This window comes from Anthonomus grandis, chromosome 11 (genome assembly GCF_022605725.1).
Source record: "Anthonomus grandis grandis chromosome 11, icAntGran1.3, whole genome shotgun sequence".
In the NCBI taxonomy this organism is placed as follows: domain Eukaryota; kingdom Metazoa; phylum Arthropoda; class Insecta; order Coleoptera; family Curculionidae; genus Anthonomus; species Anthonomus grandis.
In genome coordinates, this window is record NC_065556.1 from 14,147,809 (window position 1) to 14,164,192 (window position 16,384).

At 32.6% G+C, this 16,384-nt stretch overlaps 1 protein-coding gene across 1 annotated transcript; it reads right to left on the reverse strand.

The window, feature by feature from the left end:
- Positions 1 to 1,085: 1,085 nt before the first annotated feature.
- Positions 1,086 to 16,384, reverse strand: LOC126742212 (mitochondrial enolase superfamily member 1-like). The gene is made up of 7 exons (XM_050448813.1): positions 16,199 to 16,384; positions 7,814 to 8,032; positions 7,483 to 7,756; positions 7,273 to 7,430; positions 5,530 to 5,836; positions 5,232 to 5,413; positions 1,086 to 1,425 (listed from the first exon to the last, which is right to left on the reverse strand). The coding sequence occupies exons 1-7, from the start codon at positions 16,292 to 16,294 to the stop codon at positions 1,297 to 1,299; spliced, it is 1,365 nt and encodes a 454-aa protein (XP_050304770.1). The 5' UTR covers positions 16,295 to 16,384; the 3' UTR covers positions 1,086 to 1,296.

Consider the following 16,384-nt stretch of genomic DNA (forward strand, 5'->3'; position numbering starts at 1 on the left):
CCAAAATGATGAAAAGATTTAATGAATGAACTTAATCTTGATCCCTTCGTAGATAATCCTGTTAATTTATAACAGAACTAAAACAACTGAAATTGTTTGTAAGGTGTCGTTTTAAGTTCTTGTTATTTTTTGCTTTTTTATATTTCCTAAAGTTTTGTTCATTTCCATAGCATTGACATATTTGTTATAGTTGCCACTCATAAATAAGAAATTATTAATTTAATAATAGCAGTAGGCAGATCGCGGTGCAGTTATTTCTTTGTTAAATGAGGGCTGACTGGCATTATGAACAAACTAAGAGTAAAAAAGTTCTCGTAACAGTTCCAAAAAGAATCCCCCTTAAAATAAGTTCTTTTAACTTGACTGGACATCCTGTTTTCTACTTCTAGGAGGGTTTCTATTGCAATTTCTGGCGTAAGGTATATCTTTTTAAAGTTGTCATTATAGTTTCATATAATATGATAATATATTTCTAACTGCAAGATTATTTATAGATGGGAGGACCCTTGTAGAAGCATCCAGAGTGCGAACTTAAAGAGCAAAGCAAAACTTGAATTACGCCAAGGCGTTTTAAAAATTCTTTTTGAACGTTGCCAATAACATCTGGAGTAATGTTTATAATTTCTTGGCATATTTGTTCTTTTAAACCTTCTAAACTCGCTGGTTTAATGACATACACTTTACTTTTTAAGTATCCCCATAAAAAGTAATCGAGGGGATTTAAATCTGGCGATCTGGGTGGCCAATTAACCGGAAAGGGAAAAACTTCATCTAGATAATTGCGAACGGGTAGAAATTTTTTAAAGCATAGTGTGGCAGGGCTCCATCTTGCTGAAAAAAAAGATCACGTTGGTCGGGTTCTTCCAAATCCGGATACAAAGCTATCAGAGCGGGGATAAGATCATTTTGAGGAAAGTCCAAATACCACCTAGAAAACCTCTAAATTTTAAAATCGTCGGCTTCGGGCATTTCTTTTCAGAAACAGTCCATTTTATTTTCATTAAATTTATCCACTAGTTTACGGATGCACTGTATTTGTAAAACATGATATTCACCATTTAGTTAATTTATAGAAATAATAAAACTTTTGAGCTTATGAACATTTTATATTAACTCATATGACACACGAATCCCATATATATTACATACATTAAAAAATTTATTTTTTTATGTATGTACTAAACTGTTTTAAGATTTCCATAAATATTTACAACAATATAATATGGCGAGGCACTAATGGATCTTTTACGACAAAACATTATGGTGGATTACTTATAATAATTAATTGATATAGAACTAAAATCCTGTATCTTTTCTAGGATCATGGAACAGACCCTTGGCAAACATGGATTCCCATTCTGATCCATCGGGATATACGTAGGCAGCTATGGATTCAGGTTTCATGGTTGTGTTGTATCCTGGAGCCTAAAAATAAATTTATGTGGATTTAAAATCATTTTATTCACCAATTTATGAAGAAAATTGTAAGAGATTTATACATTAAATAGATTTTTATGTCAAAGGCTATAGAGAGTAGTGCTAATTATTATATTATACCAAATTATGTTTTATAATTTTTACTATTATACAGGCTATTACAAATTAGAGCTCACTATTGGGATCTGTTCAGATGCAAATATGTATGCTTACGTTGGGGAAAAGTTGTCCAGTTTTATAAGCTATATTACTATAGCATTAAAAAAACATCAAAAGTTTGGCAAGTTTTCGTTCGAAAATTCGAAAAATGTATTTTATTTTTTCCTGGTTTTTATGTTTAATATGTTTTTAAAATCATTTCAAATCTTTATCATCACTTTTCCTTGACTATCGGATGATGCTTTTCCAATTAGACGTTTCGTCTTTTGGGTATCACCATGAAGTTTTCTTTCTTATAAACTTTATTAAATTATTGTTTTAATTTATTTTCGTATTTCATTAACGTTTCAACAATATATCATACTCTCAATTTCCGTAAGTTACTCTCTGATCCTTTTGTATAATTAATATGAATATAATTTTTCGTAGGTTTTGAAATTATATATTTAATATATTAAAAAAAAATATTTTCTTCTTATGTGTTATGAAATCCATATAAGTTAAATAGAGAATCACCTCTAAACACCCGGAATGTTCTGGTAGCACTTAAACAACGTTCATAAATAAAAGGGTTTTCCCAAAATGTGCCAACGAAATGTGAAACGCCATTGTACGTTAATTTCATTAAACTTTAAATGGGCAAGAAATCAGCAATCTCTTTAAAATCATTTTTAAAACTGTAATTTCTAATATAAATTTAACACTTCCTGGTTATCCTATTCGTGGACTAAGTCATAATAATAATATCATTGACAACAAAGGGAATTTTCTACATATTGAAAAAGGAGTTAGATTCAGCTAACACATAAATCCGGAGTAAGAGATAATATAGAAAATTTAAGAAGTGTCGCAATCGATAATGGACTTAGAAAATCACAAATCGAGCGATAACACCCTGACAAGTACTCGACGTCAGACCGGTAACATCCGCTAACCTGAGGCGTCAGGCCTTGTTTTATGCAAGAAACTACTAAAACGTCCTCAACAAAAGAGATCCCCACAGATCATCAATAATTACAATATGAAGTCACTAACAAGGCTCTCCGTTAGTTTAAAATTTCTCTTTAAGAACAGGATTACTAACAAATTAAAAGCGTACCGCCAGAACAAACTCACGCAGAATATGTCCAAATAAATAATAGAGTAAAACGTAAGAATAAGATCAATCAAAAGAGACCATTGGGCTAAATTTCCTAGCGACATGGACCTAGGACATGGACTTGTATGGCGCTCAAAGGGCAATATGGAAAAAACTTTGAAAGAGGACAAAAAAAGTTAGCGAGTTTGTGCAGAGCAAAGGAGTGCAATGGAGACATGGTAACAGCATTTTAAAGAGCTTTACGATGCTGAAGAAACGCTGAATATAAATTCATAAACGTATATGAAACAGATATAAGTTGTACAGTCGCTGACGAAGAGGTAAAAGCAAAACTCAAGCAATTGAAAAACAGAAAAACACCCCGGCCAGACGGCACCCCAACCAGCTTTTAAAATATGAGGGCTCGAAACTTGCAAGGAAACAACTATTTAAAAAAACTCAATCGAAAGGGAAACACCGGATGCGTGGCATAATAGAATCACCATATTTAGGAAAGGACAAAAAACTTGCCTACAAAACTATAGAGAAATAACCCTCTTAAATACAGCCATAAAACTATTCACGACTATTCTCAAGGACAAATTATAAATAACAATAGAGAAACAAAGGTTAAAACAGCAGATCAATTTACAAAATGATCCGAACACCGAGAGGAATTAGACAGGGTGACAGCCTAAGTCTTTTTTTATTTAATCTTCTCGTAGGTAAAATTATAAATAAAGTAACAGATCTTAACCTCGGATACGATTCTCACACTAGGTAACAAAAGAATTGGTATGGTATGTTACGGTGACCAGCAATTATTGCCGAATCCGAAAACGACCTACAGGGACAACTCTTCCAGTTCTTCCAGGTAAGCCGCCAACTCAATAAGAACAGCTCTATCAAGAAAACCCAAAGTATATAGACCAAAGCGAGAGATTCCCTCAGATATAAGGTAGTGGTGGACAATCCCATAAAAGAGGTTATGCAATTCAGACATATACATAGACGTATCAAACACCCAAAACCTGAGAAACCAGATTAACAAAGCATCCGCTTTAGGATGGTTACGATAAAGGTGTACGTGCGCAAATATTACAAACTTAGAATCTACAAGACTTATATCAGACCGATCTTGACGTACGGTATAGAAGTCCGCGAGGAAACCCATAAGACGAAACACATACTAAGGGTGGCCGAAATTTAAACACCGAGAACAGTAAGTTTTGAGAGTGGGAAAAATAAGATAAAACAGAGATATCAGAGAAATATGCGAAATGCAAGATTTTGTGAGATGGGGAAAACAACGTAAGAGGCAGTGGTATAACCATGTAAGACAGATATGGATTAAAATAACTTTCCAAAATACTCCTGGGAGGCCATCTGAAAGATGGAGAGATAGTTGGCAATCTACCTCTTAGGAAAATATGCAGAGGCAGCTTTAGTATTAACAGATCGACAGATCTCGAAGAAGAAGAAAAAGAAGAAGAAGAAGCAGTGTTTACATCCAAGATATTTTTATCAGTTACCAATTAGCTGCAGCATGGTTTTTGCTTAAGTGAGTCAAAATCTAATAACCTTTTAGAAACTTTAAATTTATTAATTCAATCAATGGAATCTGGAGTTTCTGAACTTTTTAGAACCATTACATCATTTATTTATTTTCATAAGCTTTAGCCTTATTTGCATCGATTATCAAAAAGGCCTTTAACAAATGCTCTTAACTGAAATGTATCAAAATGCTATGTCAGATCTTTTTAAAGAACTAAGAGTTTTTTTCAGATTTGCATATTATTATTAACGTTAGAATGTTAAGAGCGAATAGTGTCAAGGATCTGAAGGGTTTTGATTCTCATTTATTATTTAGTGAGAACTTTATAATAAATGAGATCTATCCTACACGTGCAGTGTAGGATTGGGTGTTTCTGAATTAGATTTTGTCATTAGATGTAAGTTACTGAGTTTGGAAGTATTAAAGTTTAGAAGATATTGTAGTCAGATATTATTTTTACATACATTTGCAAACGGACAGGTTTTATCATTTAGATACTGAGTCTTCTGAACTTCTGTGCTTCTTAAACTCCGATAAAAATTTAAGAGGTTTTATTGTGCTTTATCATCATACTAATTATAGATAATTCAAAAGCCGTGTAAGGCGTGAGATAAGACTGACAGTGGGATTGAGGTCTTCACATCAGTCAGTAAAAAAAAATATTGTTTTATTAATCTTAATTAAGAAACTTATTGCAGTAAATTCTATTATATACAAACTTTGCCATATTAAAGCCTGGAGAACTTGACCTTCAACCAAATTCATATTTCCCAGTCATTGTACGAAGCAGATGCTCTTTGAGATGATTAATTTTTAGAATTTTAAAAGATATTCAACCTAATGAGATGAGACTTGAAATTCAAGTGAAATAATTCTCTAGTAAATAGTTTATATCTTAGGAAGTTTATGTTATAGCTCATATCATTTCATTATATAGACTCTTGATTTATGAGTAATTTAAATTAATTTGGCTGTAAATTTTTACCAACCATGAGTACTTACAGTAGGAGCCATATAATGCGCATTCTTAATAACACAAGGGTTCACAAAATGCTCGTGTTGCTGATCAACGAATTCTACAACTCTGCCTTCGCTGGTACCAGATAAAGCCACAAAGTCCCACATTTGGAGATGTTGGACCATTTCACAGAGACCAACTCCACCGGCATGTGGACAGACCTTAACTAAAAATTAAATATAAATATTAGTTTGTGTGGTTCAGATAAGTTATTGACATAAATGAATAAATGTTCTGTCGGAAATAAAAAAGTTATAGCTTATAAAATATGCTGGTCCTTACCTCCCATCTTCTTAGCCATCAAATACACACTCAAAATCTCATTAACACCGCCAATACGGGCGGAATCAACTTGACAGAACTCCAAAGCTTGTGCCTGCAAAAACTGTTTGAACAGAACTCTATTGCAGCACTGCTCGCCAGTAGCTACACCAATTCCATAGGGTTTAAGTGCTTTGGCAATTTCGGCGTGTCCAAGCACATCGTCCGGACTGGTAGGCTCTTCGATCCAGAGGGGCTTGAAAGGAGCCAACTCTTTCATCCAATCGATGGCTTCTTGCACTTCCCACACTTGGTTTGCATCTACCATCTGCAAAAAATAGTCATTTTTATTTTAAATTTTGCTTTCAATTTCACGATGTCTTGGACTAATGCAAAATTAATTACACAAAATAAAAAATAAACTATGTAAAAAATATATGTGTCAGTAAAAACGATAAACTATCGACTTAAAAGAACTGGGACCTTTTGGAAAAACGAACTTGTTTCTCCAAGAGGATGATCTTATGGAGGATTGCAAGGGAAATTCTGATGTACACATTGATAATTTGGTGTCGAACTTCATTTGAAAAATCGGAACAATTTTTTAAACATAAAAATTTATGGTGGGTATCAGGTCCGGTGAACGAACTGGCCTTTTCTCGTGCGTCGTTTTTGTGCGCAATCCGCCTGATTTGAATTCAGTTCTATCAAAATGTTCTCTAACATTTCTAGAATAATCGGGCATAGAACCATCCTGATGAAACGTATAATGATTGAAATTACGTTTCATCGTTTTTTGACCATGTTATAACTTGATTATAAATATAAATTGACGTTGGCGTAACTGACCTTGAAAAATTATGATCACGTGAATTGAGATTTAATTAACTCTTAAGTAATAATATCGTAAATAAGGGAAGTAATTTTTTCTTACAATATTCAAGGTTATGTGTGCTATTTCAGGATTGGTCCAAATTTCTGCCCAGCATTTCAAGTTTGTTCCAAATAAGAACGATTAAGTCTTAGAACATTGAAAGGCAACTTTTAGAAATATCACTGTTAAGAATATAAACCGAATTTTTGGACCAATGAATTTTTCCTAATCTTTATCATGAATCAAATTCCCATTCTTTACACATTGTTTGTTATGTATAAAAGTGTACTCTGATCATACAAAACAACTCAACATAGTGGCCGCTTAATTTCATATTTACTTGACAGCATAAATCCTTGGCATTTTTATTGAACCACCATATATTCATAACTGATTACAGCACGTAAATAAAAGCGACAATAATAAAAAATGTATTTGTTTTTGCCGAAATAAATAAAATGTGTTTTTTTAATAAAAATGTTCGAATTTCAGGAAAGTTAGCGGTAGATATACTATTCTATTTTTAAATTGGTGGTTCACGTGTTTATATATTTATCTAAAATACTAGCTAGCCTAAATCCGCGGCTTCGCTCGCGTGGATGTAGAATGAATTATCGACCTTGTCTAAGTGGTACCAAATGACGCCGCAAAGCAAAGGACGCTGCGCGATAATCATATGACTTTATTGTTCAACATTCACGTAATGTTGTTGCAAAATCAACGACGAATCGGTAATTGAAACCAAAAAAAACATACGTGTGCTAATTTTTGTATTATTTCGTAGCGCAGTATACACGTGATGCTGACACTCCATAGGCATTATTATTTATATAATATAGATTAGACAAACAAAAATTAATAAAAGAAAAATGTCTGATAACAAAACTTACCAATGTTCTATCATAGCCAATGATACTTCTAAGCAACTCGCACCTCTTAATGTCATCTTGCAGGTTTTTTCCTACTTTCACTTTAAATACAGTATAACCCATATCAAGGTATTTCTGCGCTAGTTCTCTGATTTTCTCATCAGAATAACCCAACCAACCTACAAATACATCCAAATGATATATTTTTCTTCTTGACGTTCTTTTAATTACCTGCTTGGGTGGTATAACATGGATATCCTGTTTCCATAAGCTGCTTAATCCTTTCCTCCTTTCCAACTTGTCCTTGCTTAAGCAGTTCCAAGGCTTCCGCTTTAGTAATGCAATTAGTTACATATCTAAAGTCAATCACAGAGAGCAACACTTCTGGATCTAAGTCAGCCAGTAGACGCCAAACTGGTTTCTTGATTAGTTTACCCCACAAATCCCACAGGGCGTTAATAATGGCTGCTGTGGCAAGATGTACTGCTCCTTTCTCCGGACCGATCTATATACACCAGAAATAATTGAAACCCAAACGCTTGAAACTTAAATTTAGTCTTACCCATCTCATTTGACTTTCACTGGTTAAAGATCTCCAAAAAGTAGCAAAATCTTTGTAAATGTCAGTGACAATTTGTCCTACTACCAGGGGAGCCATGGACTTGGCTGCCTGAACAACAATTTCGGTACCTCTTCCGCAAGTGAAGGTGAGACCATCACCTTCTAGACCTGAGTGTAGCTTTATTGTTACGTAAGCACATGAGTAGTCGGGATCGGTGTGCTGAAAGCAATTTTGTTTAAGAACGTTGAATTATTTATTAAATTCGGTATGTCGGTAAAGATCTTTTTTAATTAATGGATATATCGTTACAGTGTAGGTCACTTTGGCTTTACAAATCCATATGAAGAATAGAAAATAGGATTAAGACAAATCATGATTAATTGTCACCTGAAGACCAGTCAGAGTCGTTGTGCTGAAAATAGTTTTGGATTTAATGGTAAAAAATGTAATACTGTTTTTTTTTAGTTTGCTATTAACGATCCAATAATTTTGAAAGCAGTTGATTGATAACAGCCGAAGTGGTTGATTTTTCGTATTTAGAAATTGATCATTAAGTAAATAAATTGGCAAACGTTTCGCCAAAAATATTGTATTCGTAATGATTTTTTAAATTAAAAAAGCAAACGAAATACTAAAATTGGATAAGAAAATATTATTTCGGTAAAAAATCAGTACAAATTAAAACAAAAGACACGAAGTATGAATAGTTTTGATAAGACTGTTGTAGAAAACGAAGAAAGTCCTAATGTAAAAATATACAGGGGATTCCATTTAACAATAGTACACTTTTTACATTTTCTCGAAAACGCAATGTTAATTTTTTTTCTGTTTTCACCATTTTAATCAAAAAAAAACTACCAGTTTGCTAATTTAATCGACCCCGATTCTTAAATATTATCAAAGATACCAATGATGCCGACTTAATCGGAGGCACCCTGTATACCTCTTCCTATTACTTTTGCATCACAGTAGAACTAGTGTTTGTGTTTGTTAGAGGCAGGTCACTATGTCGGATTTTTCTTTAAGGAATTTGTCTAGTTTGTTTTTGAATATATTTTTATTTTCTGCACTAACGACCAGTTCTAGAACAGAGTTCCCTGCACTCTGTTAGTAAGGAACTAACTTCTTTATAGTAATGCAAATTTTTCTGTTTGGAGTTTTTTGGACCGCCCTCTAGTCCTGTCTGTGCTAGGTAATTCAAAATAATCATCCATTATTCTCAAAGAGACTAAGATATATGACCAAAGGAAGAGAAAGCATACTCAAAGTCAAAGTCTCACAAAATAAGCGTCTATTTAAAGGTTACGCGTTTCGCCGCATTAGGGCATCATCAGACCTCATCTAAATACAAAAACTATCGAGTCAATAACGGTAAACAATGTTGTAGACATATTATATTTTATATTTTTATTTATTTAAGTGAGAGTCAATGTTTAGTTTTTGTATTAGATTATACAGTGCGAACGTAAAGGTTGGAATAAATTCATTTAAAATTCAGGGGTATGTTCAAAAAAAAAACGCTCGGACATGTCGATTTTTATTTTTAACTGCGGGTTTTCTTACTATAATTTTATGTATACAGGGTGGCCCAAAAATAAGTTACGGTCATCAACGTAATTTTTTTAAATGTAAACACCTATTTTTTATTTTAGATTTAGATTCTACATCAAATTCTAAGTACATTTCATGTACCATATCCTATACCTAAACTCGACCGTTGACGATTGAACACAATAAAAGGCTATTTTTGGAAGAGTTATTTATATCAAGCAACCTATCAGTTATTGTTTGGTTATTTACATTTGTGGTTGGTGTTTTTGATTGTTAACTTGTCACAATTTGTTGACATCAAATAATTTTGAGTGAATCTAGTTTGATTTAGATGCCTAAGCAAAGTTTTGCTTGTGTTAAGTTTATCAAAAGATAAAATTAACATTTCAAAAAATGGTACGTCTTAGTGAGCGAGAGCGAATAGAGATTTTGATGATGATTCGTTATGGAAACAGGATGCGCACTCAGATGGAAGTTTGTGAAATTTATCATGCCAAGTATCCTGATAGGCCACGTATATCTCAAAGTACTGTCAGTAAAATAGAACAGAAATATCGGGATTTGGGTCATGTCAGGGATAATTATACGAAAGGTCGGTCAAGTATATCAGAAGAGAAGCAACTAAATGTTTTGCTGGCAGTTGAAGAAGATTGTCATAAAACGACTCGCAATATTGCGTTAGAAAATCAGATATCTCAGACATCCGTCGTTAAGTATTTAGGTATAAATAAATGGCACCCTTACAAAGTTCAATTGGTTCATGAACTAAATGAAGATGACCCAGATAGGCGTTTAGAATTTTGTGAGAGACTTATGGACTTGTGCCATGCTAATCCACAATTTTCAAAAAAAATTGTATTTTCTGATGAGGCAACGTTTTGTCTTCATGGTAGTGTAAACCGGCAAAACTGCCGATATTGGGTTACTGAAAATCCGCACTGGATGATGGAGTGCCACAGCCAAGTCCCTCAAAAAGTAAATGTTTGGGCGGGGGTGATTGAAAACAGGGTTATAGGGCCCTTTTTCTTTGAAGGATACTTGAATGGTGAGAGGTATTTAGAGTTTTTAGAAAATGACTTGGTTCCATGCCTTGCCACTTTATACCCCGATCCAGAAGAAGAAGGGTGCAATTGAATGGCCGGCCAGATCGCCGGATCTGACTCCTTTAGATTTTTTTTTGTGGGGGTATCTTAAGTCCAAAGTTTATGTTAATCGGCCAAACAACATTGAAGACTTAAAAATTAGAATAACGGAAGAAATAAGATTGATAGAACCTTCTGTTATTGATAACGTTTTACAAGAATTTCAGCATCGACTGGGATATTGCCAAGAGGTTCGTGGCAGCCATTTTCAACACTTAATAAATTAATTAAAATATTTTTATGTATTCTTGCTTGATATAAATAACTCTTCCAAAAATAGCCTTTTATTGTGTTCAATCGTCAACGGTCGAGTTTAGGTATAGGACATGGTACATGAAATGTACTTAGAATTTGATGTAGAACCTAAATCTAAAATAAAAAATAGGTGTTTACATTTAAAAAAATTAGGTTGATGACCGTAACTTATTTTTGGGCCACCCTGTATACATAAAATTATAGTAAGAAAACCCGCAGTTAAAAATAAAAATCGACATGTCCGAGCGTTTTTTTTTTTAACATACCCCTGAATTTTAAATGAATTTATTCCAACCTTTACGTTCGCACTGTATATTATTTAGAGGTCTGATGATGCCTTAATGCGGCGAAACGCGTAACCTTTTAATAGACGCTTGATTTATGAGATATTGACTTTGAGTATACTTTCTCGTCCTTTGTGCTTGGTAAGTTAAATGTCACTTTTAGAGCTTCATCATAGTTGCCACGGATCATTTTGTAAGTTTCTGTGAGGTTTCCTCTCTGTGTCTTCTTTCAGAGTTATTAAATTGAATAGCTTTTATCTATCCTCCTCATATGGCATGTCTAGTCTTAATAGGAATACTGGTCGCTCTTCTTTGGATTCTTTCCAAGAAGATTGACCTTTTATAAAGTAAGGATTCCAGATACAATACTCAAGTTTTGGACTGATATAACATACATTTTTCTTACGAAAGCTAGAGATTTATTGGAAAATGCTCTTTCTTTAAGGTCGATTCTAGAAGTAGCTTTTTTCACCAGTCTCTTTGCTCATTTACAGCTGATATGTCTCTATTGTAAATATCACAAATAATTTGTGGGTTGCTTTTTCCTATATGCATAATAGTGCATTTGCCGAGTTTTATAAGCCACTCGCCTAGGATTCTACGGTTCGTCATGTCTAAGAATTTGTCAAAATCAGTCAATGAATTGCCGTAAGTCTTCCTGTCATCTGCAAAGACTTGGCTATTAGTTTGCAAGTTTTATCTATATCCGCAATATAACATGTGAATAGCACGGGTCCAAGGACTGAACCCTGAACAACGCCACTGAGAAAGGCGTGTCAGAAGAGCCTTTGGCTCTGAAAGCTATACATTGACACTCACTCTGAAGGTTCTAGATTTATGTTCTGGTGTGTTCTTCATGAATGTCACTATTTGCCCTCTTATTCCAGTAAAAAGGTTCAAGTTGTAAAAGAGGCGGTCATGAGGTACCTTGCTTTTTCGTAGTCTAGATAAAGCACATGTATTGGTTGCCATTTTCTATTGCTTGTGTCCAGTCATTCAGGCAGATAAGTAAGTTTGTAATTGTTAAGCGGTGATCAACTTTCATATCATTTACTCCTCTCTACTAATTCTTCTATAATATGCATGGAGTTTAATTCTGGAATGATTTTAATTTCATTGGAAAGTTTAACGTGTTTCATCAGTGTATACTGTTTGAACCTTGTTTGTCAGGAGTTCAGCTATCATCCTTGGATCTGTGACAAGATGTCCAGTGTCTATGTCTTTTAGATGAATATCAGACAAGCGACTTGATAAAGTTTAGTTGATGTATTTATAGAAGCTTTTCTTCTCTCTTTCCAGCAAGCTTTTTTAATACTGACTGCGTGCTTTAGTTATTTGTGCTTATAGTTTATTGATTTGTTGTCTGTACATCTAATAATATAATCTGCCTTAGATTTAATGCTTTTTATTTATCCCAAAGATGAATAGAGTGTTTTATTTGATTTTATATCACCCTACGCGAATAACTGTGTAAAAACGAGTGAAATCAATTACCTCTGCAAAGTACAATCGATGTTGGGGAAAATGTAACCTTGAGGTTCATTTACAAGAACTCCTAAAAGTCAAGGTTATTTTATTAAATGGAATATTTTTGATGTTGAATTCAGAAGGATAAATATCGCATTTAAAATAGTATTGACTATTTTTTTTGGTTATCCTAACAAGGACAAATACTTAAAAAAACTTTTTAAGTTTAACTCTAGATAAATTGAATTGGTCTGGGTATAATAAAATAGAACATTCTATCAAAACCACTAATTTTAACCAAACTTGATAGTCGAATAGAATAAATACAACCATTTATAATGTAGTGATATTAACAGCCACGAATATACCAGCTGTTCTCCGGTATTCCGCAATCATCTCCTTCTTCACTTAGACCCTAAGGTACTACAAGGATGGAGCGAGCAACTGGCACCCCTCGCGACATCTTGAGACACACGTAGAAAATTGGCCGAATGTTTCGGGAACATTGGTCTACTTAATAAGAGCTCCCGCCACTAGAAAATAATCCTAGGAAGTAATGGCGCGCCTTTTTAATCCAAATAAATAGTAAAAAATAAATACAGCATAAATAAATGCTTCTAGTAATCTTAAATAATCATGTGTATGTATGTAAAAAATAAGTATTTAATAAACCAGTTGACTATTCTTGTGTTTTAATTCACACGAAACACTACAATAAATAAGTTTAATTAATTTTGATGTGTGTTATTATTTAATACGACCCTGATTACCTTTATCTACTGAAAGAATTTTTATAGTGTTATCTAATTGATAATGGAAATAAATTCTCTTAAAAGCAAGGTTTCATGTACAAACGATGGTATTTCTGCATTGATAATTAAAGACAATCATATAGCGTTAATGAAGCCCTTACTACACATGATAAATCTAGTACTAAAAACAGGCATTTACCCAAATATTCTGAAAAACTCCATAATAACTCCCATATTTAAGTCTGGTGACAGCCAGTGCATTGAAAACTATCGGCCTATTGCAATAACGAGTACCCTGAATAAATTACTTGAAATATGCATTAAAATTAAATTGGAAAAACATTTAGAAAATAATAAATTATTGTCAGATTCAGTTATAAGACCTTAGGCATTTTTATTGATCTCGCCTTTGATACTGTGGCACATCACATTCTCTTGCAAATACTGGGTGACGTAGGTTTAAGAGGTACTGAGTTAGCACTCTTTGAATCATATCTTAGTGATCGAACACAACAAGTAAAAATTAATAATCTTGTTGGAGAGATGGGTACAGTTAAATGTGGTGTGCCACAGGGTACAGTCCTGGGGCCACTCTTATTTTTGATCTATATAAACAACCTTACAAGAATTTTACCTGAAATAAATTGTTCTATTATTTGTTACGCTGATGATACAGTAATTCTAGTAAAAGCAAAATCATGTTCAGAAGTGCAAAAGCTAGCTGAAAAATATATCACATTAATTAAACTTTGGACGGATCAGCATCTTCTAACTCTAAATAGTAATAAAACCCACTTTATAAATTTCTCGATTTATAACACTAATCAACAAGAAGAACCTGTGGAACTAACTATACATACTTATCCTTGTTTTGCAAATCAGATGGAAAATTGTACTTGCGAAGATTTCTTCAGTTTCGTACACAAAATACCTCGGCGTCTATATTGATAGAAATTTAAGATACAATATGCACATTGATTACATAACTAAAAAGATAAGGAAAACAATTTATAAGTTTTATTAACAACGCGAATTTATGCCTCGTGAGTTATTGGAGATGGTCTATCAGGCTCTGGTTGAATCCATTCTAAATTATGGTATAAGAATTTGGGGTAGTGCGTGTAGCACATTGTTAACAAACCTGGTTATCACTCAAAAATATATACTAAAAATAATAAATAAAAAACCAAAAAGATACCCAACAGTTAATTTGTTTTTGGAAAGTGGTGCTCTCACTGTAAGAGAACTTTACCTGAAGAGCACCCTTAACTTTATGGAGAATAAAAATATTTATAAGATTCTACCCCAACGCCTTAATATTACTAGATCTGTCACGAGAGAACATGTTTTTTTGACTAAGGTAGATTTTACAATTTGTCAACGTCATATATCTTATGTGGGGCCAAGAATCTTTAATTTTATACCACACGCTTTTAAGGCTATAAGAAAAAAACTGTTTAATATACGCATAACCGAATGGATCAGGTGTAACTATGAAAATATTTTATTAAAGCTACCTTTTCTAATGTAAACAAATGTTATAATTACAGGTATATTTGCAAATATTATTTAATGATAGAATAAAAGAATGAATTAATTTAAATATTACTTTTACAAATTTAATTTAAGTTAATTTAATTTGGTTTTTATAACAAGCTCTCAAATTTATTGTTAAATTATTATTGTATTCTGAAATACTATGTACCGACAAGTCACTTGTGACTTAGGGCACAAACACTAACTTTGTAACAATACTGTACAATTTTAAGTAATATATTTGAATTTGAATTTGAATCTTAAAGTGTTTTTAAAGGCTGCTATTTCTAAGGTGTTTATACCTTACAGTTTATTTTATTTTAAATAATTTTTTAACTTCTATCTTTGATTTAGTTCTAACTTAGTCTTATTGATATTTTTTAGATCTCAATGTATAATGTATAATAAAATAACGGAAGTCAGCAAAAAAGTTCTCGGTTGATTAAATCAATCACCTCCAAGACGTACACTACAAAGTACTACCAAAAGTTACATAAAAGCAAATAAATAAAAGTTAGAGGAACTTTTAACTAACGGAAAATATGTTTTTATTTTGCATCTTCCATATTAATTAATGTGTATCTTCTGACTATGTTCTTTTTGCCAAATTAACGTACTTTTTATATTAGCATTATAATTTTTATCTTAGTACGACTTTTACTTATAGGGTACGCACAAATAGCTATTTTACTATTTTCTAATATTTTTTAGTAAGAAAATGGATTTATCCATCATTTTTACCTAAGAAAGCTATACTTTTAAAAGAAGGGTAAAGTTAAGTTATTAAAAATTAAGAGACGTTTATACAATAAATCCCATTAAGCTTGGCATGATTCTGATTTTCTGAGTGTTAATTTTTTTTTAAATTACTAATTCTCAAGTGATTGATAAGCAACTTCAATATAAACTGCCTAGCCAATGAAATTTTCTTAGAAACCAAGCACCTTTATTTGGAAAAAGTCCTTGTAAAGGTTGATTGATTTTATAAACAGAATGCCAAATTAGATATGATCTTAAAATACTTATTTCTAACATTGTCATCTTAATTTGCCATTGTTTACAAGATGCAGCAAGTAGAAGTTACTTTCGGTCGTCATATTAGATAACAGAAAACACGATCACTTGTCTTAAAGATAGGCTTGATTATTTGAATTTATAAGTAAACAACTAGATTTTTATTCTACTCGGATTTTATCTAAAAATACCTGTCTGGACTAGAATTGTTAATTGCTTGACACAAATATGCGCTTTATAATTACTTATATTTCATTTTTTATTTTGATAAAGAATTGAGATAGTTTCAAAATTAATATATTAACATTATAATTTAATGTCATTTATTTAAAACTTAATCAAGTAAATTTTAACTTTTGGTAACAATAAGTCTTTCAATCTTACCATAGCATCTGATCCATCAGCTTGCAAAGACGTAGGAAACCTTATGTCCTTAACGTCCAAGGACACAATCTTCAACTTTTCCTCGGTGCTTGACATGATGGATATAAGAACTCGTGCACAAATCCTACTTAACTGGGAATCGTTAATTTGTGGTACTTCTATTTATAAACATTTTAGCGTTTTCGT